This window comes from Trichechus manatus, unplaced genomic scaffold (genome assembly GCF_000243295.1).
Source record: "Trichechus manatus latirostris isolate Lorelei unplaced genomic scaffold, TriManLat1.0 scaffold00090, whole genome shotgun sequence".
Classification (NCBI taxonomy): domain Eukaryota; kingdom Metazoa; phylum Chordata; class Mammalia; order Sirenia; family Trichechidae; genus Trichechus; species Trichechus manatus.
This window is the reverse complement of record NW_004444026.1, coordinates 9,837,832-9,863,203: the sequence shown is the minus strand read 5'-3', so window position 1 is coordinate 9,863,203 and position 25,372 is coordinate 9,837,832. Positions and strand designations below refer to the sequence as shown.

At 44.6% G+C, this 25,372-nt stretch overlaps 1 protein-coding gene across 3 annotated transcripts in view; it reads left to right on the top strand.

Annotated features, from left to right (window-relative positions):
- The first annotated feature begins 2,801 nt into the window (after positions 1–2,801).
- LOXL2 (lysyl oxidase like 2) overlaps positions 2,802–25,372 on the top strand; it is a 74,728-nt gene continuing 52,157 nt past the window's right edge. For 2 of the 3 annotated variants that reach the window (XM_004382156.1, XM_023736690.1), the window contains exons 1-2: positions 2,802–3,240; positions 10,365–10,540. In XM_004382156.1, the coding sequence (XP_004382213.1) occupies positions 2,886–3,240; positions 10,365–10,540 (531 nt within the window). In that variant the 5' untranslated portion in view covers positions 2,802–2,885. The remainder of the gene's footprint in view (positions 3,241–10,364; positions 10,541–25,372) is intronic. The other variant, XM_023736692.1, reaches the window with a different exon arrangement.

The window sequence follows — 25,372 nt, the reverse complement described above, 5'->3', positions numbered from 1 at the left end:
GAGGGTAGGGATAGAGGCACATTGATCTAAGTGGAAAAACTCAAGCCAAGTATAAGCTAATATGATTGGATGTGTGACATGTACAGGGCTGGAGTGAGGAAAGGGAAGAAGTATAGCTGGAATTCAAGCTAGGAATGTAGGTATGTGCCAAACTGTGAAGGCTTTTATCCTATGAATGTGGATGTTATTTATATGTGATGGTGGGTCATTGATGTTTTTGTAGCTTAGGAGTGACTAGTTCTGGCTTTTCCTGAGCTAACTGTGTAATGCTGGTAAAGTCCTAATACTTTATGGTTCTTGATTATCTCCTTTGTAAAGTAAGAATCACAATACCTACCTTTTCAAGGTTATCGTGTGGCATAGATGAGTTTGTGGATGCAAATATGCTTTGATGAGAACGAAATTGTGGCCAGGGCAGAAGAGACAATGGATGTTTCTCTTCAGCGCTGTGATTAGTTTGTAAGGCTTGTGGTCTGAAGGGGGCTATCACAGGAGCCCCACAACTTTCTGTCCTCGCTTGTGAGTCACAGAATGAGGATTGCTGGGTCTCCAGTGAAACCTGTGGGCCTTCAAATTCTTCGGTTCTGACTTTCCACTCAACACTGGTATCCCTGCCACAGCACCCTCCATGTGGTGTTTGGGCTGTACTTGAATATCCCAAGAGACATGGAACTCCCTCTCTCAGAGGCAGAGCATCCCTTCATGGGGCAGCTCTGGACAGCTCTGACTACAAGAAAGTTATACAGTCCTTCCTTGATGGTAATGTGCCATGAACTGAGGAATATGATTAGTCTAACCCTCTGTACCTGGTTAAAAAATATGTATGTATTATGCCTTCCTTTATCTTCCTCCTACTCCTCCTGGTTTTGTCCTTTGGGGCCCCATATCCCAAGTCTACTTCCTCTTCCATGAGACTAACCTGCAGTCCTTTGAGATAGTCTTCTTGTCGCTCTGAATTATTGAAGAACCAAGGCACACGAGCCAAGTATTTATCTTTTGCTATATGACCTCATTCAGGAATTCTTAGAAGTAGGCTCCACTTGGGTATGGTGACCACAACCTTGAGGGTTTTAAAATGTTGTTTAGCAAATACTACTATAGTGCTTATTATGTGCCATTCATTTAATCTTCCTAGCAATTCAGTAAGCTAGATGTGATTCTTATCCCCATTTTATAGATGAGGAAACTGAAGCACAGAGAAGTATTTTGCTCAAGGTCCCAGAGCTAGTAAGTGTCAGAATGAGGACTCAAGCTCAGATGGTCTGCTTCCAGAATGTGTTCTTCACCACTCTGCTATGCTAGTCCTCCCTTGCCTGATGACATGCCACTTGGCCCCTGTCCTGGTTATGCAAAGAGCAGGCTGGTCTCAGCCGCCTGCACCATTCAGGGACAGACACTATGAACAGGAATGGAATCCTCACCAGAGCATCCTAGGCTTCTCCAAAGGTGAGTGATGTGCCTCAAGACTGCTCTCTGAAGCTGTTGCTTGCAGAAATCACAGTTCAGTTAAAGACGAGCCCTGTTTAAGAGCTGTTTAGGAGGGCCTCCTCGCATGGTGGCCACACCTGTCTCGAGGTCCAGAGTGTAAGGAATAATAAGACCAGGCATAGGGGTGGGCAACATGCAGAGAGAGCAGCCCATGAGCAAGTAGAAAGAGAGATTCAAAGCCTCGTATTATTACTCTCAGCACCTTGAAGAGCCCATTCCATCTAGGTCAACTAACATCTGGGAGGAAAAAGGATATTTTACACAGGAGTACCAGAAGAGTTCACTGTAGCTTCAATGTGGAGCTCCTGGGCCCCATATTTCATTAGTGTCTCAGTCCCTGGAACCAGTTCACCTTCTCATTCAATCAACATTTCCTTGGAACCTATAACATTTACTCTGGAGGGGACAGAGAAGAGTAACATGCAAGTCCTGCCCTTGAGAAATTGTTAACCTAGTTGGGGATATGAAGTATCTGGGAAGGGTCAGAAGAATACCTAGTTAGTAAGCCCACATTGGAAGTAGAGAATCTTAGAGGCTAGTTCAGTAGGAATGTTGCATGAAGGAGGTGGGATGTGAGCTGGGTCTTGGAGAATAAGAAGATGTAAATAGGCAGGATGAAGAGGAAGAGTGTGCTGGATATCCTCTGCTTGCTCCTTCAGATCTGCTGCCCACCCTCTCTACCATCCCCTGGTGGCTGATCTAGACAGATTACACCAACAGGCTTCTTTGTCCTTGGCTTCCAGTTAGATTTACCCAATAGAAGGCACTACAAAGAGAGTAGAAGATAGGAGAGTAAAGTTCGGAGTTTATTCCCCCTGATACTTTCCTGCTGGGTTGCTGTGGATTGGCTCTGAGACCCTTTACTGGAGAACACGGCTCCTAACAGGCAGCCCTTCTCCGTTTAGCCACTCTTTCTGGACCTTCAAGCCTACGTGTGGTAACAGCTCCCCTCTCTTGCCAGCCCTGGGGTATTACACTCTCCTTTGTTAGTTTCTCTGAACTCTGCCAACATCTCTGTAAACTGTTATTTTTAAAACTCTCTTCAACTTAAGTTTGAATGTGCTGTTTCCTGCAGGAACCCTACTCAAACAAAAGCATTTCAGAGATACAGGAAGGTGGCTGGGCAAAAAAGGTGCGAATTCATAGACTTGTCTGGCCAAAAACCGAAAGTGGGAGAGAAGGGTAGGTTGGAGTCAAGAACGGGAAGAGCCTTGAATGTTAAACAAAGGAGTATGAAATCACTGAATGTTCTGTGGATATTTATAACCCTACACTCCCTATTCTAATGCATCTTTCTTTCTTCCAGGGAACGACTGCTGCTTCCCCTGTGCCCTGCCTGATCCTCCTAACTGCCTCAGTGTACCCCTTCCATCAAATCCTCCAGCCAGAGGACAAAGATGGCACCACCTCTAGGCTCCTGTCTCAGCTGCTGTTTGGCTGTTCTCTCCCTTCTCCCTTCCCTGAGCCTGGCTCAGTATGAGAACTGGCCCTACTACCCAGAGTACTTCCAGCAGCCGGCCCCTCAGTACCACCAGCCGCAGGTGCCCTCTGATGTTGTCAAGATCCAGCTGCGCCTGGCTGGGCAGAAAAGGAAGCACAGCGAAGGGCGGGTGGAGGTGTACTACAATGGGGAGTGGGGCACGGTGTGTGACGATGACTTCTCCATCCATGCTGCCCACGTGGTCTGCCGGGAGCTGGGATATGTGGAGGCCAAGTCCTGGACTGCCAGTTCCTCCTATGGCAAGGGGGAAGGTAAAATGCTCTGGGCTTTGGAAATGGGGACAGTCTTACACGAGGTTAACCTGGTAAAGAAAGAAAGCTGCAATTACTAGCAAGTATGAATTCCTGATAATCCTCCATCCAGGGCAGCCTTCTGTGGCTGTGCAGGTCATACCCTGCAGAAATACGTAGGCAGGAGGGCTGGCGGGGAAGGGTGGTACTGGTAGGAGGGAGAAATGGGGAGTAACAGTAGGGTGACCATTGCCCAAGACTTTCCTGAGTTTAGCACTGAAGGTCCCGCATCCTGGGAAACCCTTCGGTCCCATGCAAACCAGGACCCCGTGGTCGCCCTGGGTAAGGGCTGAAATCTGCCTGTGGTCATCTCTCCAAGCCATGTGACCTTTCTTGGGGCTGCATCTGCCCAGGGGAAGTGGTGCCTTTCTCTAAATTCATCCCTCATGGGAGTGCCTTTTGCCGTTTCTCAGAAAGCCTCCCCATATGTTAGTGTCCCTGACTCTATCCACATCCTGCCCAAGTCGAGCTCACAGTTCTAAATCCTAGCATGGGAAAAGAGTTCCTCTGGGTTTTTCTCTCGTTGCCTTACTCTTTCCTTCTTTATTAGGTTCAAATCAATCTAAAAAAAAAATTACTAAGAGCTTTAAAAGAGGGAAAGTTCTTGGAGCCCAGGGCCTCGAGCTCAGTCCTGGTACTGATGATTTGAGGAAGGCATTTATTCTCTTTGGCCTCAGTTTCTCTGACTGGAGGTTGGACACTCTAAGAAATCTTAAGATTCTGACAGTCTGTGGTCCTTAGTGGGAAAGCTGATGAGGGTAAAGGGCATGATTTAACAAAAAATTCCAGGTGCTAGGAGTTCCCCATCCTTTGGTAAAGTGCAGCTCCTCCCCTGGGCAGAGACATTGCACAAGGCATCAGGCAGGGGTCTGGCTGCTGGGTTAAAACAGCAAGCGGTTCCAAGCTCCTGTCCTGGACAAATGGATTAATGCCATGCTGGCTGCATTAGAATCATCTGGTGGCTTAGCATGCAAGTATCTCAGACCCCAACCCATGATATTCGGGCTTAATAGGTCTAGGCTGGAGCCTGGGACTCTATAGTTTTGAAACCCCGCAAGTGTTTGTTATGCATAGGTTTGGGAAACACTGAAATAAATAATTGTTATGGTCCCTTCCACCCGTTTTCTGTTATTCTATAAATTATAGGAGAAAGGAAATGCCATCTCATACACTATATGTCTCATCTCAGTGCAGTTGAAAATTTCCTTTTGGAGTAAGAAGATCAAGAAACCACACTTAGAGTAAAATATTCTCTGAAGCTGACTCTGGATTACTTAGCAGTGATGAGAAAAAAGTAGCAACGACAAGTTAGCAAATGCTGGGCTTTTAAAACCCATTTCCTGTCTTGTTTATAAAAACTTCAGACACTTCTACATAATTCCACATCTATGTTTATTCTGCTTGCTGGGTGATCCAGCGGTAACTTCAGATTTATGTTTTCTGTTTCAGGCTCTTTAAGCCTAATTGTTTTATAACAAATACTTTCCAATGACTGTGGGCTTTTTCCAGAAACAAATTTATTTTATTTCTACCCAAACTTAAAATGTACCTGTCAGCAGACGGTATGGTTGTTTTTTTCCCCATCCATGTTCACCTACCCTGAAGCCGGCATGGGGGAGGGTAGCTGGAGAGGTGAGTTTACCTGGGTTGGACTTTGCCATCCAAGGATGATGAAGGGAGAAAAGTTCAAGGGAGCAAAGGGCATATGCAAGGGAGCAATTAAAATCAGATGGACAGATTGGTAGATAGATATTTACTTCAAGGAATTGACACACAATTGTGTAGGGCTAGCAAGTCCAAAATCCATTAGTCAGGCAACAGGCTAGAAACTCCTGCAGGCTTGCATCATAAGATCAGGCAATGGGAAGAGCATGAGTTCTGCCAAAATATCTATTTATAGTCTGGAAGCAGAACACACCCCAGGGAAAGTCCCTTTCTGCTCTCAAGGCCCTCAACTGATTGATTGAATTAGATTACGTTATGGAAGGTAATCTGCTCTACCCATAGCCAGCTGATTTTATCACACATAACTACTCCATAACAGCAACCAAACTAGTGCCTAGTCAAGATGCCACACAAAACCAACCATCACACTGGATAAGGAGGAAAGTAATAACATGAAGGAGTTGAAGGACTATGAAAAGCTGCTAGGATCAATGGATTGTGGGTTTTTGTTGGAACTGGGATTCTAAAAGGTGCATGCTAGAGAGATGGGGGCATGGTGGAGAGCAGGCCAGTTGAAATGAAGATTGAGGAGGGGTGCCATCAGTTATTGGTAATGACAAGGTCTAAGTCATGAGCATGAGAGAGTGGCTGAGGTAGGCTGGAGAAAAGTCACTTGAGAGAGGCAGTAAATGAACTAAGTGGCTAAGAGTACTTGAAGGGTCATCTATGGATATTGAAATCAAGGATTATGACAGGAGGAGTATCAGAGAACAGGGAGAAACAGGTGCTAAAAAGAATTAAAAACTGTCATGTCTCCAGGACTTTTAAGAGTTATGCTACCTATATAATATTGTACTTGGTTGGAGTCCCTGAGTGGTACAAATGGTTAATGTGCTCAGCTGCTAACCAAAAGGTTGGAAGTTCGAGTCCACCCAGAGGCAGAAAGAAGGTCTAAGTAAGGCCTGGTGACCTACTTCTGAACAATCCGCCATCGAAAACCCTATAGAGCACACTTCTTCTCTGACACACGCGGGGTCACCATGAGTCGGAGTCCACAGCAACTGGGTTTTTTTTTTTTTTTTTTTTTAACTGATTTATCTAAGTAATGAGAGACTTTGAAAAATAAATGTATTTGAATTTCATCAGCATCAGGCTAGGTTTTCTAGTGCTGGATACATGGTAGGCACTCAGTTAGTATTAGTTGGTTAATTCGTTAAAATTTTGATTTGGGAGACTATAAAACACAGCGAAACAGTTCTTGTTCTAGTGACCACAGAATGTGACTGGCACCCTGGAGTGTGTTACAAGGGGTTTAACCTGCGATCGAGGCTCTGAGGATGATATGAATGCTACAGCTGATCTCACAGAGGTTGCCCTTCAGGAGTTATGTTCATGACCCCCTCGGAGGTTTACCTTCTGTCTCTGTGCCACAGCAGTCAGGCTGTGGTAATGAAGCCAGAGAGCGCTCTGCAGGGGTTTCCCAGATTTTCCCTCCTGGCTTGCCAACAGATCTCTTCTCCCCAAGCGCCTCTGAGCTCAGGTAAATTCTGGGTCCTTCTAGAGAGTTCTAGAGGGGCCAGCTGTCCCATTTCTTACAGCCTGGGTGGGTCTCACAACAACATGAACCAATTGGTGAGAAGAATTGCTCCTCTTTGCCTGCCAGGCTAAGCCCGTTCCCAATTAACCCCCACCTCCATTCTTCAGATCAGAGTAACAAAGCCACCAGACAACTACAGTGGGCCCTGCAGTTTCTAAATTGAATAATTTCCATTGTCCTGACAGAGCCCAGGGGAAGACACTGGCATTTAAATGGAAGTTCATTTATGTTCTTTATTTTCTAATCGGCTTGTTAATTTGTTTATATGTCTAGTCTCCTTTCATCAGGAAAGGCATTTCATAGAGTTAAATGGGTGGAAAGAGTAGAGGGAAGTTTTGCTTCTGATTGACCAGTTTTTTAAGTCCAAAATTTGAGCCTCATCTATGTCCCAAGTACCACTTTCCTCGCAGCTATGTGTTGGCATCTATTGAACTGTGCCTAAAACCATCCTCCACACCAGCAGACAGAATCAGAAGCTGATTGCTTTTGAGTCCAGGACAGTCTAGTTAGTGGGCACTGTCTTGGTTGTCTAGTGTAGCTATAAGAGAAATACCACAAGTGGATGGCTTTAACAAACAAACTTACTCTCTCACAGTTTAGGAAGCTAGAACTCTGAATTCAAGGCACTAGCTCTAGGGGGAGGCTTTCTCTATCAGCTCTGGGGGAAGGTCCTTGTCATCAGTCTTCCGCTGGTCTAGGAGCTTTTCAGTACAGGGACCCTGAGTCCAAATGATGTGCACCACTCCTGGCTCTTCTTTCTTGGTGGTAATGAGGTCCCTCTCCTTTCTTGCTCACGTCTCTTTTATATCTCAAAAGAGATTGACTCAAGATACAACCTAATCCTGTAGATTGCATCCTGACTCATTAACATAACTGACTCTAATCCTGCCTCACTAACATCAAAGAGGTTAGGATTTACAACACATAGGATAATTACATCAGATCACAAAATGGAGAACCACACAATACTGGGAATCATGGCCTAGCCAAGTTGACACATGTTTTTGGGGGACATAATTCAATCCATAACAGGCACTAAGCATACAGAAAAATAATTCTCATTAAATCAGGCCAAATTAATGTACCGTGCATGATAATGCTATCTTGGCCTAAGTAGAAATTTATGTTTCCACTGTCTAAGAAAAAGTAATTAGCCAAGCTTATGTAAGCAGCTGCTGATGAGTCAGTTCTGACTCATGGTGACCTTATGTGAGCCAGAGTAGAGCTGTGCTACATAGGGTTTTCAGTGACTGATTTTTTGCAAGTAGATCACCAGGCCTTTCTTCTGAGATGCCTGTGGGTGGACTTGAAACTCTAACCTTTCGGTTGTGCCACCCAGGGACTCCCGAGCATATGTAGGGGGTAGGATAGTTGAGTCCATTGAAGGTACATAAGTGAGCCGCTCTTTTGGGTAACTTAGCTCCCACTAGTGCTCCAGGGTGCTGATTTCAAACGCTCCTTATCAATAAGTAAAGCAGGTTTTGCAGTATCTCTGTTGTGCTGGCCTGCTTCCCATCTGCTTAGCTAGTGCTTTCTTTCACTGCAGATGGAATATGGGCACCAATTATTTTTGCCATCTCTGTCCATTTAGCAGTTTTGCTACAGGAAGAAGCCCTTCTTCAAACAAGGAGGGTCTTTTCCATTGCTAGCACTTAGCAAGACAAACATTGGTTTGTTATTCAAATGGCCATTGATCAGCGAACGAATGTTTCAGTGGAGCTTGACAGCTTGGAAACCAGGCCAAACTGAGAAACCAGTTGGAAAAAATCTCAGCCCAGATGTTTTCAATAAGCTCTTTGTTCTCAACAATGCGCCTGAGGCTTCCTCACTTTAAGCCCCCGACCAGCCATCCATCATGACAGAAGTCAGGAGATTGGCCCTGTGTCCTCCCTGACCTTGAAGAGCCTCAGATTCTCTTCTTGGTTTTCTAGTCTGTACAATGGGAGTGTTTTAACCAGGGCTTCAAACTGGTTCGAACCGGTTCAGTCATGGCCAACCAAGCAGAACTGGAACAGACGTGAATTTTTTAATTTGGATGATCTAGAACAATAACCAGAATGGAAAAAATTAAAGGTCAAAGCCCTGGAATGGAAGACTCAGAAGAGACGTAGTGAGCTCTTTCAGGAGCCTAATGTATGAGACTGGATTATTGGCAGACTGTGGAGAGTGACATACATTCAAAGCAGCATGGTTGGCTGCCATTTTTGAGCAGAGCACCGCTGTTTCCAACTCTGTGCAAAAGCTGATGGGCAAGAGATTTGGTTGCTGTGCAACATGTATGCTGACCTTGTTTTCTAAAAGGGAGATTAAGTTTCTAGCAGGGCTTTGACCTGTAATCTTTCCTGTCCAGTTATCATTCCAGTTACCCAAATTTTAAAAATTCGGATCTGTTCTAGTTTCACTTCCTTGGCCATGACTGAACCAGTAAGAACCGGTTCAAAGCCCTAGTTTTAACTGCTTTTTTCTTGCATCACGGAAGCAATAGACTTTATTGTTTTTCTGGTTTACCGGAAGAAAAAAGGGAAAAGGGAGGTTGAACCTGTACTGGGCACATACATTATCTCGTTGAATTATCTATGGCAACCTGTTTATTGAGTATCTTTATTTTTACTTTAGAAGTGGGAAACGGGCTTGGTTAGTTGTTGACTAAATTGCATAATGCCCAAGTCCATGTCAGATGGAACTTGAAACCAGGTTATCTGACTCCACTGACTCCTAGAAGGAGCCCTGTGAAAAATACAAAGTTTTTGTTTTGTTTTTAGTGCCATTTGTAAAACTCACTATTTGAAAGCCCTCTAGCACTTTGCACACTAAAGTCTCTACTTACTGCAAGATAGGTAAAGGAACAGGAGATTAGCAGATCGCCCAGCTGCTCCCTAGTCCTGCTGTCACCTGCCTTCCTGAACGTGAGGAGGTGGCTCTGTGGGTTAGTCTAAGCTGAGTCAGTGGAGGGGAAGCATCAGGAAGTGAGAGGAGCACTGACCCAGGAGTTAGGAACCAGGGTTCTGGCCTCATGTGCCTGCTCTTGCACCCATGAGTTGTCTTCCCTGAGCCAGAGCTCTGCATCTGTGAAATGGGAATAACACCTGCTCATCCTTTTCCCTGAGGTATTGGGAAGATCAAAGGAGGTAATATATATGAAAATACCTTAAGAACTTTAAACCTTCTGTTGCAAGATAGCTGATAAAATGTAAGACTTAGCTTTTCCATGAAGGGTCAGAATTCAGCCTCTGCTGCAAATGGAAGGGGACTCAGGCTTGTGCCAGTCAGCATAACTAAAATTATTATCATCATCATAGTTACCATTTTTGAGTGCCCACTGTGGGCCAAACAATAAACTAGACGCATGATATATATCCTCTCTAACCCACAATCTTGCCATTCAAGTTTTATTATTATCTTCACTTTACTGATGAGAAAGAAAAGACTTAGTAGACCAAGGTCATACAGCTAAGTGGGAAAGCCAGAATTCAAACTCAGTTTAGCATCCAAAGTCCATGCTCTTTTCACTATACCATATGGCATCTGGAGTTTACATCTAATTTCTATCTTTATCATGTTCAATCTACCACATCCCCAAATCACATCAGCTGTTTACTCTGGCAAGGGAATCTGGATGGCCCAGAACTGTATATAATATCTTAACATAATAAAAATGGATTGATGGCCAGGTACAGCTACCAAAACTGGGGACAAAAGGTAAAGGCAAGTCAGGTAAAGGAACTGGAAGTAAGCAGATCTGTCCATGTAAAACATTGCTGCTCCCAGAGACTCAAACTTACTTTGACATGGTGCTTGTTTTCTTTCTCCCTGCTTCCTTCAGGGCCCATCTGGTTGGACAATATCTACTGCACGGGCAAGGAGGCAACCTTGGCGGCCTGTTCTTCCAATGGCTGGGGTGTCACTGACTGCAAGCACACAGAAGACGTGGGTGTAGTGTGCAGTGACAAAAGGATTCCGGGGTTCAAATTTGACAATTCATTGATCAACCACATTGAGGCAAGTCATATGCTCCTGATGACTCCTTCATACACACATTTTTCTTCTTCCATGTAACGCACGTCTTGCCAACTGATTCAGGAAGTGCCTTCTGAGCACCAAGAAGGGGGACCTGACCTAACCTAACCTGATTTGGTGTGGGGCAGTTTAGGGAAGCATTTTTGGAGCAGGGGCTACCTGAGATGCATCAGTGGGGAAAGGGCATTCCAGGCACAGAGAACAACTTGGGCAAAGGCACAGCGGTAAAGAGATATGATTTGGGGATACGCAGGTGAGTAATGCTCAGGAATAAAGTATGGATCTGGGAGTGGTGTGAAACGATGCTACAGAGGCGAGCAGAAAGGCCTTTGTTCGTATTCAGGAACTTGCCCTTCGGGCTGAGAAAATGTATTAGTTGTCAAGTGCTGCATAACAAATTACTCCCAAATTTTGCAGCTGAAAACAACAAACATCTGTTATCTCCCACAGTTCCTGAGGGTCAGAAATCCAGGAGCAGCTTGTTGTTGTTAGGTGCCATTAAGTCAGTTCTGACTCATAGCAAACCTACGTAAAATAGAACGAAACACTGCCCACGTTTCAATTATTAATGGATGTTTGCAGCTGTTTCTTCTCATTTTGAGTGGTGCCACATCAGCAAATGAAGGTCCCGAAAGCTTGAGTCCATCCACATCATTAAGGTCGACTGCTTTGAGGAGGCAGCTCTTCCCCAGTCTTTTGAGTGCCTTCCAACCTGAGGGGCTCATCTTCCAGCAGCACTGTATCAGGAATATCCCATTGCTGTTCATCATGTGTCTGTCTGTTTGTGGTGGCTTGCATGTTATAGTGAAACTGGAAACTTGGCCGCTGGTATTTTAAATACCAGCAGGGACATCCTAGGTGGACATGTTTCATTTGAGCTTACAGACTAAGACAGACTAGGAAGAAGGACCTGGCTGTCTACTTCTGAAAAACTGGCCAATGAAAAGAACCAAATTAGCAAGTATTTACGGACCTACTCAATAGATGCCCTATTGTTCTAACTAAGCTGTGGTCTTTCCATTTTCCTCTCATGACTCACTGTCCTGCTCTTTTCTCATACATTTCTAGAGTACACCAAGTATGCGGGTCACTTGTCCAAGCCTGCATTATAGCATGGGAAAGGATTTGGCCCCAGACTTGCCAGCCTTCTGTCTGCTGAAAGAATGAGACCACTTCTAGTAGAGACACTTCAAATGCTGCTATTTTATTTGGGATAACTAGAAGAGATCGTTATAGAGTTTATGTACATATTTAATGTTCCACTTACTAATGACAACTTTGCTTACCACGAAGTTTATGATTTGGAGGGTGGGCTAGTCCAACCCAGTTTCACAACACTTCCCATCCCTGCTCTTTATAACATCATACGGTATAATTTACCAGTTGCTGATGAGTTGACTCCAACTCATGGCATCCACCGTGTGTGTCAGAGTAGAACTGTGCTCCCTAGGGTTTTCAGTAGCTGATTTTTTTGGAAATAGATCATCAGGCCTTTCTTCCGAGGCTCCTGTGGGTGGACATGAACCTCCAACCTTTTGGCTAACAGCCAAGCACGTTAACCATTTGCACCACCCTTGGCACTCACTTTTATATATCTCATCTCTCCAATAAGATTGGAAGCTCCTGGAAGGCAGGGGTTATATCTTATTCATTATTGTATCCAACAGAAATAATGCTAGGCACATAATGGGTACAATATCTCCAACTCTTAAATTTTCTTCTCTCTAGGAATGCAAACCAAAGATCATTATCCTTTTGGTGGAGAATCTCTGAAGATAAAATATTTAAGTAAACAGTGATGAGAAATACATAGAAGTAAATCATTATAGAATTGCCCTGCTTAGTAGGACAATAAGCTCATTTATAACGTCTTTAATGGGCCTCTGTTTAGCCTAGTACCTCCCATAATCCTCTCAGAGTATCAAGTGAAGACCCAGGCTTCTTGGCATAAGAAAGTTATTGATGGCTTGACTGAGAGGAAGGTGGGTCAAAATGTCAATGGGTTTTGGGTTGAGAAAATGAGAAGACTCACTTGCCACTAGAAAAAAAAATTCTGAAAAAAGACTCCGTGAGTGGCATTTCAACAGATAAATGTTTTATTGAATACCTACTATGAGCCAATTCCATTGCCTAGTATTTAAAGGGGAAATAAGACAGACCATATCAAAAGAAAAACCTTCACTGGGTAAAATACGCATAGACATGAGTGGAAAAAATGTATATTGGAGAGTACCTTCTTATTCTGGAAGGGCTGAGATTCCATGATAGGAAAGCTGAGATCCTACCTTTATTCTGGACACTTGTTAGGCACCTGCTGCACTCACATCATGGCTTGGGGCACCATTGGGTAAGGAAAACATAGCCCTTGTCCTCCAGAACCTTAGAACCTGAGAAGACAAGATCTATGCCATGGAGAAGCTGGAGGATCATTCCAAGGCAAGGTGTGCAGGCCATACATGAATTTACAGTAGCCCAGGGAAGACTACCTGGGAAGCCATCTGGTTTGAAGGGCAAGATGACTTCCACAGCCTTCCATGTTCTGCATTTTCCTAGAAGGCCTCTCTCTCACTGTCATAGTAAATGTCTTAGTCATCTAGTGCTGCTACAGCAGAAATACCACAAGTGGATGGCTTTAACAAGGAGAAGTTTACTTCCTCACAGTAAAGTAGGCTAAAAGTCCAAATTCAGGGGGTCAGCTCCAGGGAAAGGCTTTCTGTCTCTCTCAGCCTTCTCATCAGTGTTCCCCTGGATTAGGAGCTTCTCGGTGCAGGGACCCCGGTCCAAGGGACGCGCTCTGCTCCTGGCACTGCTTTCTTGATGGTATGAGGTCCCCCAATTCTCTGCTTGCTTCCCTTTCCTTTTATCTTTTGAGAGATAAAAGGTGGTGCAGGCCACACCCCAGGGAAATTCCCTTTACATTGGATGTGACCTGAGTAAAGGTGCTGTTACAATCCCACCCTAATCCTCTTTAACATAAAATTACAATCACAAAATGGAGGCCAACCACACAATTCTGGGAATCATGGCCCAGCCAAATCGATACACACATTTTTGGGGGGACGTAATTCAAACCATGACAGTAAATCAGACTGGTTACTTCAAGTCAAGCTGGAGCTTTCCTGTTCAGTCACAGACACTGAGGGAACTTTCCATGGAAGAGCAGTCCCCTGTAGCCTCTTCCTTTTTGTATCTGCTGAAAGTAGGTCATGAAGAGGACTAGGTATCAGGATGTCTGAGGAGAATCCTTGTGACTCGTCAGAAGATTCTTCCATCCAGGGCGTTGTGGCTAAAGCTCATGCTTACTGACAGAGCTTGCCTTTCGGGTAGAGAGCCGCCTAGACGACCTACAGGCAGTGATTTGTGGGATGCCAAGAAATTTCTCCAAAATACCTCATGTAAGAGCCTGTGTCAATAGCTGAAGTCATAGAATCATTCCTCTTGGCTAAAGAAATGTCCCCTATTAAATTTTCATGAACAAGAGGAAGAAACATAGGCTGGTGGACATACAGTTAGGTGGAGTCATCGTACTGACTAATGATACCCAGGAAGGACAGTTTATTCATTAGTGTGAACACACTGGTCTCTAATGATGCACTCTAGAGCTCTGCTCCTTACTCCCCATCATGCATCAGAAATTTGGATGGAGAGTAAAATGTGTACTGATAAAATGCATAGGAGATACAAAACTAGGAGGCATTGATGGAATATAAAATTGTAGAATCAAACCATAACATATTAGGGATAAATATAAAGTCCTTTATTAAACTTTAGGGAAAAAAATCAACCATAAGAGTGCGGGCCAGGGAGAATAATTGAAAAGCAGAGATTATACAAAATTTTTGAGAGGGGCTGGCTGACTAAAAGCTCAGTCTGAGCCAAGAGTATGACATGGCTGCTAAAAAACTGCTGCACTGATAGCAGAATTATTTCCCTAAACTCAGCACTTTTTGGACCAAGAACATTATGCTGGGGCCATCTCTTCACCAGGTCACATGAGGAGGGGCCACTAGGATGGAGACAGGTCTGGAAACCATATCAAATGAAGAACTGAAGATACTTTGTTCAAGAAAAGAGACATAGGGGGAGACATGTTGGTTCTCTTCAAATATTTAAAGTACTATCATGGAGATGAATATTTACGATTTATTCTAACTCCAGAAACTAAGATTGATGAGAAGGTAAATGGGAGGTAGAGTTCCGCTCAGTGTGAAAACTTTGTAACACATAGAGCTGCCCCACAATGGATTGGGCTACCTCAGTGTAATGGTTAAGGTTGTGTGTCAACTTGGCTGGGCCGTGATTCTCAAGTGGTTTGGCAGTTATGATTTAGTTTGGCAGCTATGTAATGATGTAATCACCTCCATAATGAGATCTGATATAATGTAATCATCTACATGATGAAATCTATTATAAGCATCCAATCAGTTGAAAGGGAGTTTCCTTGAGGGTGTGGCTTGCATCCAATATAGGTGGACTTTCTGGCAAAGCTCAATGGCTTTTGCTCACTCTGGGTCCTGCGACTGGCTCCTGTTCATCTGACCTCTGGTTCTTGGGACTTGAGCTAGCAACTTACCTCTAAATCTTGGGATTCATTAGCCTCCACAGGCTGTGAGCCTGAGGCTTGCTGCCTGATCTGCCAATCTTGGGTTTGCCAGCTGCTGCAGCTATGTGAGTCAGGAGAAGCCTCCAGCCTGACCCACGGACTTGGGACTTTCCAGCCTCTACAACCACATAAGCCATTTCCTTGCTATAAGTCTTTCTGTATATTTATATGCTTCACTGGTTTTACTTCTCTAGAGAACCTAGCCTAGATACCCAGTTAGTGGTGAGCTCCTTGTCTCTGGAAAAGTTCAAGCAGGAACTGGATGACCTCCTGCCAGGACAATTTCAGCCTGATTCCTATGTGGGGAAGGAATTGGGATTAGGTGATTACCATGGTTTAAGATTCCCCTGTTACTCTGTGTTTATGAAAATGCAACCACTCTGTGCAAGGGGTGCTCACTGCTGGTTTTTGTGAGTTAACATCATTGTGTGACTCTGGAACACAGATCTCATGGTGAAGGGATGCAGACTAGTGTGTGTGCTCGGGCTCACTCCTAGCTTATTTTATGGCCCCTTGTGGGCCATGGTCTTCAAAGCACCTGCAGACTTTGTGCCCGCATTCTTCCACATCAAAATCTAAGAGCCAAAGCCCTCTGCAACTTCCCCCAGTTTGGGGAGGAATTCTTGCCAGTAAATTCAAAAGTGGTCAAAAGTGAAGTGTCAGTTCACTTTTAAGTCATTTCTAAAAGTTAATGCATTCTCCATGTCTTGTGACTCCAAGCATAAAGGACAGGGTCAATGAAAGGATGAGGACATCTCTATCTCTTCCCATGCCTACTCTGCCGGAGCGTTGGCCCAGCTCTGTAACATTCACCCTTGATGACTTCTGGAGACTAGGGACATCATGGACCATTAGAGATGACCTGCATTACCTTCTCCAGAGTGCACTAGAATTCCCCAAGCTGCGACTGGAAGAAAACTGTGCATCAGTTTAGATCAAGTTCATCCCACTCTGGGATTCCAGAGACATGAGTCAGTAAGCTCTGCAGACTGGCTGATGGAATTTCACTTGATGAGCTAACTGTGTTTTAGGAGACTCCTACGCCTGTTTGGGGCATCTGTGGGGACTCCTTGACACATGATAAATTCCCTTTTAGAGGAAGGAAAAGTACATCTCCTTCATATGAATGATCCCGCCAAAGGAGATTTCACATGTTTTGACCCTGAGCTACCTGTTACCTAGAAGACAAAACACTGGACGAGTCCATTCTCTTCTTTCAGATGCGTAGGACAGGCTGTAAGCCAGAGGAGCAATGGTTTCTCCACCAGAGTGGCGCAGCCTGCACTCATCATTTACAAGGTAGCTTGAATTATTCTGTAGGGGAATCCGATGGTTTCTATAAGAGTGCTTTGCAGACTCTGAAGTGCTGCCATAGGTTAGCACTACCACTGACTCACCACTGCTGGTTCATTCCATCCAGGAAGTTAATCAGGAGGATCTCAGCTCTGCCCTTTTCTGACACCGCTGTACTGTCACATCTCGTTGCACATTCTAAGTTTTGGACCCCAGAGATGGAAGCAGGACCCCTGGGTTCCAGTCGTGGTGGAGACTTGGATTTGCTGCTGTATATCCCCTTATTGGGTCTCTGGACACCCCATTCTAAAACAAAGATTTGGCTGGAAATAAGGAAAATAATTCTTAGGTTAATCCTCAAGACCTTCCTAAAAGGGGGTAAGCAGCAGCAAATAATAAAATGTGAAATACAGTTGGTTCCAAGTGAACGGCTCTTTTTAAACTCAGAAAACAGAGCCCTGACCAAACCTCCCAGGATTTCAGAGACTCAAATTGAGAGGCTTTGTTTCCTGTCTCTGTGGTGAGTGGACAAGGTGGAAAAAGCATTAGATAAGGAGAGATTATAAATCCAAATGCCCTTCTGAGCAAACCTCCATGCACTGGCTGTTTTGCACGTTGCTATGTAACGTGCTCATAGAAATGCCTGTGGCTGGGTTTATGTGTTGTTAGACCAGGGAACATACAGGTCTTTTCTTTCCTTCACTCCCTACCCGACCCCACCTACTTTCCTACCCGTTTTTAACCCTATTTTGCATAAGGCAATTAGGTTGCCAGAACCAATTGGAAATTCCCAGGCTGTGAGATTTAGGTGTCACATATGCACTCAGTGGCCTCTGAGCCTCAGTTTCTCCTTTATTGACAGTAGGCAGCCCAGGAAATCTTAAGGGGCAGTAAGGATAGAGCGGCAATGAGGAGAAGCCCATTTAACTTTCATCTGTGCTACCTACCCTACCCTGTGCTCTCCTCACATCCTTCTGGGAGGATGCTGAGACCTGAAAAAGCCCTTTCTTCTGTCAACCACAGGGCCTGTGGCTGTTGTGCATTTTTTAAATTCCAGGAGTCCAGGACTTTATTAGTCACATTCAGCTGCCAGATGCTTCAAGGTTGCCCTCCCAGCAGCAGCCGTATCTGTCAGCATTTGGGGGCTGCTGAGGGTGGAGGCCTGGAGCCTTCGCAGAAATAATTAACTCCAGAAAGGTCTGAGCATTTCCCTGCCAGGACTTTAGTCCCCCACCAAAGTATAATTGCAACAGATTGCACTAGGGTGGTTTAGGAAAGAAAGGGGGTCTGCTTTCATCTCTGTGCGATTTAGAAGGTGGTGGTCCCTCCAAGCCTAAATATAAATCCCCTTCCTCCGGTGGCTACAGGAGACCTGGAGGAGTTTCCCTCCGTGGTGGGAAGAGAAATGGTAGCAAGTGGACAATTTGTACCGGACTCAGTTTGTTGTACTGTGGTGGCTTATGTGTTGTTGTGATGCTGGAAGCTATGCCACCAGTATTTCAAATACTGGCAGGGTCACTCGTGGTGGACAGGTTTCAGCAAAGCTTCTAGACTAAGATAGACTAGGGAGAAAGGCCTGGTGATCTACTTCCAAAAACTAGCCAATGAAAACCTTACTGATGACAACAGAATATTGTTTGACTTGCTTGCTTTGGATGTCATCAGGAGGGATCAATCACTAGAGGAGGATATCATATTTGGTGAAGTAGAGGGCCAGTGAGGGTGAGGGAGACCCTCAGTGAGATGGACTGGCACAGCAGCTGCAACAATGAACTTGAACATGCAGGCCGGGGGTGGGGGTGGGGGATTATCCAATAGGCAAGGTACGCACGGTGCTTACCTTGCTTACCAGATCATCTGTAGTGAACAATTTCACATGGGTTTCCCCACATCTTTGATGTGAAATTTTGTTCACTACAGATTAGTAAGAAAGCACAAGAAAGCCCGTGCTTACTTTGCATATTGGATAATCTGCCGCTGATGCCAATGATCATAAGGATGATGCAGGACCAGGCAATTTCAGTGTTTCTTTCTGTTGGACATAAAGTCACCATGAGTTGGAGTGGACTCAACTGCATCTATCTATCTATCTATCATCTAACTATCTATCTGTCTGTCTATCTATCTGTCTATCATTATCTATCTATCATCTATCTACCATCTATCTATCTATCAGAGTAAAGAGCTATAGTTAAAGCCCACAGCCTCCGAATTCTCAGACTCGCTTCACTGTCAAGCTGGACAATTAGATGCAGCTCTTCCAGATTACAGGGAACTTGGACAAAAGAATGTATAAGATCATGCCTGGCTCTGACATTCCATGGTTCTCTGTGTTAAGAGCCTGTGTATGTTCAGGGCACGCCAGGCACCACTGCAAGGGACACAGGAGAAGTGGTTGTAAGGTGACCTATTTTCCAAACTAACAATGAGTCACAGAGTCTGAAAAGCAAAAGGCTATTTATGGGGATAACAGAGCACAATTTTTGTAATTGGGCATATCCTAGAACATCTAGGAACCTGGCTCCTGCCCAGGTTCTTGTACGTGAAACTCTTTGAAAAGTTTAAATACCAATATAATTATGTGTGAGATAAATTAAATAATTAACATACTTATTTGTTAGATTAAATAAATGAATACATAACATTATAATTATTTTTTAGATGAAGTAAATGAATGAAGAGTATGTAATCGAACAGTGTCGTTTGGGCAGTTAATTGTATGGCAGTTTGGAGAAGGGAGAGATTAATGAGGAGAGGGCAGTGGGAGGGATGCCCTATGGAGGAAGTGGGGAGGCTTGAGCTGGGCTGGAGAGAGCATCTCTTTGCCCTGGTTGGGCCAGTTCATTCTGTAGGGAGGCCTGTGACATGGCTAGTTTGGGGCTGGTGGTGTCCAGTCTGGGTCTCCAGTGGGTCTGAGTGCTTTTGAGTCACATCAGCCATGCTAGGTAGCCAAAGCTGAGGCATTCCTGCAACCCACCCCTATGAATCGGTTGCTAAGACATCTGGATGATTCATCTGTTGACTTGTTCATTCACTCAATACATTTCAGTTGAGCACTAAACCCTATGCTAGGCTCTGGAGAGATAAGGACTGATAAAATGCACAGTCCTAGCCTCCTAGAGCTTACCAGCTACTAGTAGAGAAACACAGTGTCACAAATAATGACTTCATTTTTGTCGTGATGATTGCTCTGAAGGAGAAGCAGCAGGTATACCACTGGGATGTGTGATGGACGACCTGGCCTGGCCCACGACTTCCCTGGTCTGTGGCCTCAGCCTCCCTGCCAGGGCTGGACAGAACTACTGGGTCAGAGGGACAGTTGCTGAAGCAGGTGTCCTGCCAGCTTCCTGTGCACAGCAGGGCTTGCCTGTTCACAAAAAAGAAGCCTGTTACCTACCCAAGTGCTGTCAGGTTGGAAAATGACACAGAGAGCATTCAAGTTTCTGGCAGTGGTGTAAAGTTCTTGATTTATAAGACCAGGGCCAGACAGACTACGGCATTTTCCCGTTGTGGCTTCAGCATGACCTCAGTTTTCCATGCCCACCACCACCCCAGCCCCCTTGCCCCAAGTGGTCTCCATCACCCAGATCTGAAGAACAGAAATAGCTGAAATTCCTTCCCTCTCTCTCTTTTATCCTCTGACCCAGTCGAAAGTCACAGGCTAAAGAATGTTACAGGCAGATTCTTAAACTATGAATTCCCGATTTGCTGAATCAAAAAGGGCTAATTACAGGGCTGTCAGACTCTTCTAAAGACTCATTAAACTTGCCTGATACTGTTCACAGATAATACACACTTGGCTAAACCATCTAAATGTGTGCTGAGAATCATGTTTTAATTCAGCTTTTAGTTTAGCTGAACAACTGTTTACTAGCTTCAGTTTTCAAAGGGGAGGGGAGTGTTAAATAGCTCAAGGAGCAAGAGAATTATTGTACAAAGTGCAGAAGTCACCCAAGTAGTGCTTATATTATGAAAAGAGGCAGGGACTAACTAGCTGTTTATTTTGCATTAAACAAAGAATAAAGAGTCTTTATTAACTTTTTGGCTTGGGAATCCAACATTTATATCTAGGCTGAACTGCTGGATTTTTAAGATTGTTATTGGTTCATTCAAAAATATTTTAGGGGATTTGGTTCTTTGGTTTGGAGGTTTAGGATGATGGTTTCACGGGACATGCCAGTTAATTGGCCTAAGAATGTGTTCAGTGCTTCTATTCTACTTCCTAGTTTGTTGTGTAGTGCCTGGGGTTTTAAAAGCTTGCAAGTGGTCATCCAAGGCATAACATCTGGTCTCTATTCACTTGGAGTAAGAGAGGAAGAAGGAGAGTCAGGAATAGAAGTAGGATATGGAATATGTAGTTACTTGCTTCCATTAACAACTGCCCCTTTGCCATAAGACCAGAAGAACTGGATGTGGCCAACTACCATTACTGAACATTTTGATCAAAGATTCTATAGAAGAATCCTAATCAAAAGGGGGGAAATGCAGAACAGAATTTAAAATTCTTATGGACTCCAGACTTTCTGGAGCCATGGGGGTTGTGTGAACCCCTGAAACTCTTTGCCTGAGATAATATTTAAAACTTAAACCAAAAATATCCCTTGAAGTCTTCTTAAAACCAAACAATAATTTAGCTAAACTAGTAAAAATGTCTACCTTGAGCATTATGCTTTTTTCAGAACTATCTATATGGGATTAAAGTGACAACAGCAACTTCAAATATTAGATAAGAACTTTAGGGGGCAGTGAGTTTATGTTTATGCGGGAGGAAAAACTCAGAAAAGGAAGGTGAGAATGGTTGCACAACTCGAAGAATGTAATCAATATCACTGAATTGTATGTGTAGAAACAGTTGAATTGGTGTATGTTTTGCTGTGTATATTCTCAACAACAACAAAATATATTAAAAAAAAATACATATTTGAGGACCTTCTATGTGTCTGGCACTAGGAGATGTGGGTAATACAAAAATGAATAAGTCACACTTTGACCCTTGAGCAACTCACAGTCCAATCGGGTGGCAAAAACATGTGGAAAGATAAATATTAGTATGAGTTAGTTAATATAAGCCAGGGACTAAACAAGTGACTCAGAAAGCAGATGCTAGAGGAATAAAGAAGAAAGCAAATCTAAATCTTAGTGGATAAGATAATTGGCAGGGAAGGGAGAGGGTTTGAGGAGGAGGCGGTGCTCTCTCCTCCCCACTGGAATAGGAGCCTCATGACAGCAAGGAACTTGCATATCTGGTTCACCTTTGTATCCTAGGGTCTATGCTATTGTCACCTGTGCTGCTGTTGTTAGCTGCCATGTTAGCTGCCAACCCCGACTCATGGCGACCCCATGAATGATGAAATGACACATTGTCTGGTCCTGTGCCATCCCCATCATCGGTTGTAGATTGGACCATTGTGATCCATAGGGTTTTCATTGGCTGATTTTCAGAAGTAGATTGCCAGGCCTTTCTTCTTCGTCTGTCTTAGACTGGAAACTTTGCTGAAACCTGTTCAGCATCACAGCAACATGTAAGCCTCCAGTGACAAAAGGGTGGTGACTGTGCATGAGGGAATCAAACCCAGGTTTCCTGAATGGAAGGTGAGAATTCTACCACTGAACCACCAGTGCCCCATTACCTGTGCTAGTGCCTGGAAAATAGTAACATTCAACAAGTATTTTTGAATGAATGAATGGAAGAAATTGCTCTTGAGAGTTGGTAAGATTTGATAGACAAGACAGAAGAGAGAATTTCAGGGAGTGGTTCGATGATGGGGTTAAAAGAGTGATGTTTGGATGGCAGTAAAAGGAGCTTCCTGGTTGGGAAAGGGAAAGGGAGGAAACGAGATTGGAAAGGCAGGTCTGGCCAGATCAGAGAGACTCTTGACTGGGAGCCTAAGTAGTCTGAACTTGATTCTGTACACACTGGGAGCCTCGAGAAGGTTTTGAGCAAGACACATGAATAAACAAGGGTCAAAGTGGATGGATGTGTTGGCAGTGTGTGAGTGGATTGGATCAGTGACTAGACCAGTGATGAGGAGACAGCACAGGGTCTGAATGAGAGGACAGAAAGATAACACCTTTCTCTTGCTTTCATGCTGGACTGGAAAATAGAAGTGAGATTGGAAAGGAAAGGTGATGGAAGGACAGAAAAAGTATTGCTGGGGCTGAATACTACAAGAGTGAGGAAGAAAGAGGTTTTTAGTCTGGAAGGCCGGACTAGCAGGAGCCTCACTATGTGAAATGAGGAAAAATTGAGCACATCTTGGATGTGTTTGTTTGAGGTTCTAAGGAAGGTGGCAAACTGGCAGTTAGAAAAATGCGCCTGTATCTGGAAGACGATTTTTTCAATAGCTGTGGAGTGAAGAAAGCTAAGGGCTTTGAGAACAAGACAGGGGATTTCTTAGCAATAGAAGGACGGGGCATGCTAAGTGGGCAAGCGTTTGTAGAACTCACCAGTCTGCACATTCTAGTTGGGATGTTGACATAATAGTGTGCTTCTCCCACCGTGGCCCTCCCACCCCAACACAGCTCCAAGTGTGACTTCTTAGATGGAAAGGCCTGGCCTGACAGTAAATGACAAACTCCAGAATGGAGGGAAGGAGAAGGATTATGGGGCTAAGATCTGGCTTTTGCAAAGTTGTGTAGCGCTGAGCTTTTAGATCAAATGTAGAGTAGATTCTTGTAGTCTTGTTTGCTTTCTTGCCTTGCCTTCCCCTGTATCTTTCCCTGATGCAATATTCAGCTAGACTTTCAAAACTGGTGATTTTTTTCCTCATTGGCAATAGCCCCAGACTGTCACATTCTGGAATTTGCAAGTCATTCACAGATGCTGCAAATTTTAAATGTCGTTCGGGCATAAGCCTGGGGAATCTGAGCCCCAGTGCTCCTCCCCAGCTTTTCTGTCCCCCAACCCAGTACATGGAGCAGGGCAATCCCTTGCCTTGCTGTGAGTTAGTTTTTCCTTTTGGAAATAGATAAGTCACTCCCATGGTCTCAGGCCCTCCCTGGGGGTGTGATGAGGACCAATAGGATAAGTCCAGAAGGTTCTGTGAATTCTTTGGAGGGAAGCCCTTTGGAAGCCTATTTGGGTACACTATTTGTCTCTGGCAAGAGAGACAGCATTCAGGCCTTAATTTTAATTTAAAAATTTGCTAGATGTTTTATCATCTCCTGGACTATCAGGCTTAATTTAAAACTAGCAAGTCTAGAGATCCTTTCATTAAAAAAAAAAAATGTGCATGTATTTTAATGTTTCAAACCTTCTATCCTCTTTTGGGATTGAATTTCTGAAAAAGACAATCCCAGCACTTGTGGTTATGGAAGGGATTCCACAGCAGTGAAGTAAGGAGGGAAGTTATGTGCATATTAGTGTTTTCCTACAAAGAGGTCTCTGAGCAGCCTATATAAGCTAGCAAGCGAGCAGTGAGCACTGCTGTGCACCGCCAAGGATTTCCCTGCTGCTCCACTGGCCCAAGGACAAGAGCCGCAGGGAGCATAGCTCTCCGCTCACGTACTGGGGCCGCCCCACTCTGTTCTGGCTCACGCTCCTCTGGGCGGGGTGCACAGTGGACTTACATGTGCACAGCCCCCGGCAGGCCCTGAAGGGACCACCCAGAAGTCTTCAGTCCCAGGCCCCCTCCCCTCTGGTTTTACAGAGTTGTTGAGGGAAAGGAAGCAGTTCAATCCCAATACCAGGCGTTATACAGGGCATGGGCAGTGAGGGCGAGGACTGCTGTCAGAAACGTGGCTACAAGCTTGGAGCATGGGCTTGGAGACACGACTCAGTTTTCATTCTTGTTTACCTATTTACTGGCTGTGTAAACTTGGATAAGTTGCAAAATCTTGGCAAGTTTTTTTTTGGTTTTTTTCACCTGTAAAATGGGTATAACATTAGCTGTCTCATGAATTGTTGTGCAAATGGAGTGAGGTAATGGATGTAAAGTTCTTAGCACAGAGCCTGGTGTGTAATTAACTGGTATTTGATAAATGGGTAAATGATGGCCATCATAGTCATTATTATTCAGAGAAGAGATAGGCACTGGGGTGGGAATGTAGGCAGGAAGCTCATGGAGGGGAGATACCGTATCTGTCTTGTGTTCAGTGAATATTTGTTGGATGAATGAATGAGGTGGAATTTGGACCTTACAGAATGGGAAGGATTTGGTTCCATGGACAGAGAAGAGAAGAAGACATTTCGTTTTGAAGGAACAGCAAATACAAAGCCTACCCTGTTTCCCTAAGGTTTTAAAGGGAACAAGTCCCTCTTAACCTTTCCTCTATGACAGACACAGAAATACAGACACACACTCCACACACACGCAGACATACGTGACACATATACACATACACACAACTCTGTCACTGTCATGCACAAACTCACACAGACACACTCCACACAGAGATATACACACACACTCAGACACACACAGACATATAGAGACACACATGACTCTCAGATGCATACACAGAGGCACCTATACCGACACACACCCCAGTGCACACAAACACGGACGCACACAGACCCAGAGATATGCATGCGCACGTATGCACAGTGAGTTGGTGGTAGAACAAAGACAGTGATGCCTGAGCTTTAGCCCTTTCTCTCCCCCAGATCTCATTTTCTGCATCCTGGAGCTCGTTTGGCTCCACCTTCCGGTCATATTTCTGCTGAGGGAACCCTGACCTGCCTTAAGACAGGGGCGGAAGCAGGATGCTTCAGTTGTTGGGCTGCGTGTGTGCTGGATTCAGGCTCTGTGGCCAGCACGGCCCTTCCTGGCGGGGTCTACTGAGCTCCCCCAGCAGGGCCTTTCCTCCTGCGTCAGCCAGAGTGCTGAGGTTCACGGCTCCTATTCAGAGAGGCTGCGCTGCTGCCCCACAGCAGTGGAGGTACTGTTAGGGAAACCAGAAAAGCAAACCCCTTGCCG